The 3,291-nt window shown below is 38.7% G+C and overlaps 1 protein-coding gene across 1 annotated transcript in view; it reads right to left on the bottom strand.

Annotated features, from left to right (window-relative positions):
• Positions 1 to 249: 249 nt before the first annotated feature.
• Positions 250 to 3,291, bottom strand: part of LOC118802896 (nucleoprotein TPR-like) — a gene marked incomplete at its 3' end in the record, with an annotated part of 3,052 nt that continues 10 nt past the window's right edge. The window contains exons 1-4 of the mRNA XM_036563320.1: positions 3,170 to 3,291; positions 2,004 to 2,134; positions 1,142 to 1,352; positions 250 to 396 (exon numbers count right to left, since the gene is read on the bottom strand). The exon at positions 3,170 to 3,291 is cut by the window's right edge and continues 10 nt beyond it. Of these exons, the coding sequence (XP_036419213.1) occupies positions 250 to 396; positions 1,142 to 1,352; positions 2,004 to 2,134; positions 3,170 to 3,291 (611 nt within the window). The remainder of the gene's footprint in view (positions 397 to 1,141; positions 1,353 to 2,003; positions 2,135 to 3,169) is intronic.

Genomic DNA, 3,291 nt, shown 5'->3' with positions numbered 1-3,291 from the left:
CTGATCCACCAAAATAATGTTGTGTTACATTATTATTCTTTTTTTGTTAAACTTTTTGTACCAACGCACAAAATCTTTATTTTTATATTGGATACACTGTTTGAATGCTTCAGCAATGACCAGTACAGGAGAGCAAAGCACACATCACATTTGTAGTGTTGTTATGGGCATATTTCATCAACATTAATACAGGTAGTGTAAAATTTAAGTCGTTTTTGTGCTCTGTAGGGAAAACTTTAAGGTGTGTACCTTCTGTATGCTCTCCACCTGCGCCTCCAACTCCGTGGTCTTGTTCTGAGCCTGAGTCAGAGAGTTCTTCAGGTTTTGGATCTCCTGCTGCACCTCCTGCTGCGCTTCCTCCGCCTGCGCAGGCTTAGCGGCGGCTTCTGCAACCATCTGAGTCAGCACACACCACAAAGAGACAGGGGGGAATATAAAAAGAGAGAACAAGATATTAGACACTGTATAGACTTTACAGGCCACCATGAACACCATAAAAAGTACACAGAGCATGACGATATCCTGGCTTAAATCAATCACCAACCATACACCAACAGATAGACATGGACAAGTATGTATAGCAAATGTACAAAATGAACCCAAAATTACACTTCAAAACTGACGGCTTTATATTCCGATGGTCTCCTATAATCGCTACTACACAATAACTGTTTTACATCCTTCTTTGCAGGATAATATTTGTACACAAGGTGCAAGTTTATATAAGTAATACTAAAATCACTGTGAAACAATGATACCCTGCAGAATACATATATCAGATACATATGAATGATTGCAATAGTTTTTTTTTCAATGTTGTCATGGTTTTAAATATTAAAAATTCAATTAAAAATTTAGATTAAAAAATCTTAGCACTATACATTTTTTCTGTCTCTTCTGATTTTTGATGAACTGCATTTTCATGGAAATGGTAAACTGTAAAGAGCCCATTTCCTATATATATATATATATATATATATATATATATATATATATATATATATATATATATATATATATCGGACTAGTCTGTTCTGCTTGAGGTGTTTATATGGACGTGTTCTATTCCTATTGAGCGATTAGTTGGATTATTAACAGATTATCAGGCTGTCTAATGTACCTTGAAGTCTGTCTAATGTACCTTGTCATGCTGCGCCTTTAGCTCCTCATACTGGGTTTTGTAGCGCCGGCCAATCTTCTTGACCTGAGTGATGGTTTTGAGTTTCTCCTGAATGTCCAGATTCTTGGCCTCCAGGTCCTTCTTCAGGCCGTCTCTCTCTGTGGTGAGTTTTCCCACGTTCTCCCTGAGGTTCTGCACCTGACTCTGCACGGAGGACGCTGATGCGTTGGCCCTGCTCAGAGAGGCACATACACACAGTCTGACGAACACAAACGGCTAAAATAATTCTCACAGACTGCTTTGACCTTGCTGTGTACAAGAAGGGGCCCAATTCTGGTCCTGCATGGTCCAGCACAGATTGGTGGTTTGAGCAAGAAAATCACTAAACTGGGCACTTTTTCAAAATTAGGAATGTTTGTGATCACCAAGTCAACACAATGACTAATATAAATATAAACAGATAAACTAAAATCAAACATCTCAATTTTTGTCAGTGTTTTACTTTGTGACTAAAATTAAATGTACTAAATTAATAAAAAAAACTATTATTATTTAAAAATGCCAACATCACTAATAATGCCTGCAAAGCTTAAGAAAGCTACTGATAAGTTAGATTCAGACCATTAATTTGCTCTTCATTCAGTATCAATGATAGTAGCATATTATAATCGAAGCTTCATCCTTTTTAAAAACGGGTAACTATTAAAAAAAAAAGTATTATGAGTAATTCTGGAACATTTCTATTGGTCTATTTGTCATGAAATATTTACAAACAGCAAGTGCAGCTGGCGGCACCAAATGGTGTGGAAAAAAAAATTCGACAAAAACAGAACCGAAATGATTCCTTTGTCTTCCTTTGTAAATGAATGGACCGTTCACCGACCTGGCCACCTCACTCTTCAGTTTGGCCGTCTCCTCGGTCAGCTGCTGGATTCGTTTCAGATGAGACTCTCTCTCCGACTGGAGCTTCTTGCTCTCCTCCTGATCACTGTCCTTCTGCTGGCTCACCAGTTGCTGCAAGGCAGAACAACAGAGAGTGGATGATTACACACACACACTCAGTCCGGACCAGCACTTCTCATCACAGCTGGAACCTTTCAGACTCCTTCAGGAGTAACACAGCTTCTGTCTGTCTAACAGTCTGATCAACTCATCAACTCATCACTGATCAGGTTCCTTCAGGGGGACTAAAAAAAAATTGGAAAGTGCATTAAAATAAGATCCATATAATTTAGTATAATTAGGGCTGGGGAAGAAAAAAAAAGCCCACACTGGATTATTTATGTGAATGAAAAACAAAGACAATGAAAACATACAGTAAACATGAACTCAACATAGCATGTAATACACAATGCATGTAAAGTGGCCCAAACAGGACCTTTTTTTTTAATAATGTATGTGACAGACTGTTTTTTGTGACCGTGTCAACAACAAAAAGCACAATGAATCTGACATTTTCCCTTCTGATTTGGACCACACTGGCCCACTATACAACGCAATGTGACCACAGTCAGAATGAGCAGAATGAAATTACTGCAACTTTTACATCAATCCAACACAATCTTCACCATAATTTTGCTCACAGGCAAAAGCAACGTTATCAAAACGTCTGTTTATGTGGTTACAGTTCCCGATCATAACATTTCAGCTGACAATTAATTATCATATCGTCGCTGTCCAATGAAAAACAAGTAGCTCCAAAAATCAGCAAAAAAGGAGATACATGGTTTTCATTGGACAGCGACGATATAAGTAACTGCGATTAAAGATTTAATTCTTTTCTTGTTCACTGCATTTTAATAGGTTTAAACAAGCCTGGAGTTGTCATATTAGCTGAATAGCCACCTCACTTGCTACGTTTATCTGGTGGCGAACCCTGGTTGTGCTGTCAAATCAATACTGCATGAACACAATAAAAAGATTTAAACACCACGAAGCTCATCATGTATCGTGAAAATGTTTTGAAGCATCATGATTGCAGTTTTGCACTGTAATATTTCACAATACACTGTTACACTTCTACCGGTCAGAGAGGACAGCGCTGCTGACCTGAGTGCGGTTCCTCCAGCGTTTGACGTCGTCCTCCAAAAGCCTCTTCTCAGCCTGCAGCATCCCGTTCTTCTCACTCAGCTCCGCATTGCTCTCCTGCAGAGGCCGCATGTCAGTCTCCA

This window comes from Colossoma macropomum, unplaced genomic scaffold (genome assembly GCF_904425465.1).
Source record: "Colossoma macropomum unplaced genomic scaffold, Colossoma_macropomum, whole genome shotgun sequence".
In the NCBI taxonomy this organism is placed as follows: domain Eukaryota; kingdom Metazoa; phylum Chordata; class Actinopteri; order Characiformes; family Serrasalmidae; genus Colossoma; species Colossoma macropomum.
Note: the sequence above shows the minus strand (reverse complement) of the source record. Positions and strands in the feature narration are given on the sequence as shown.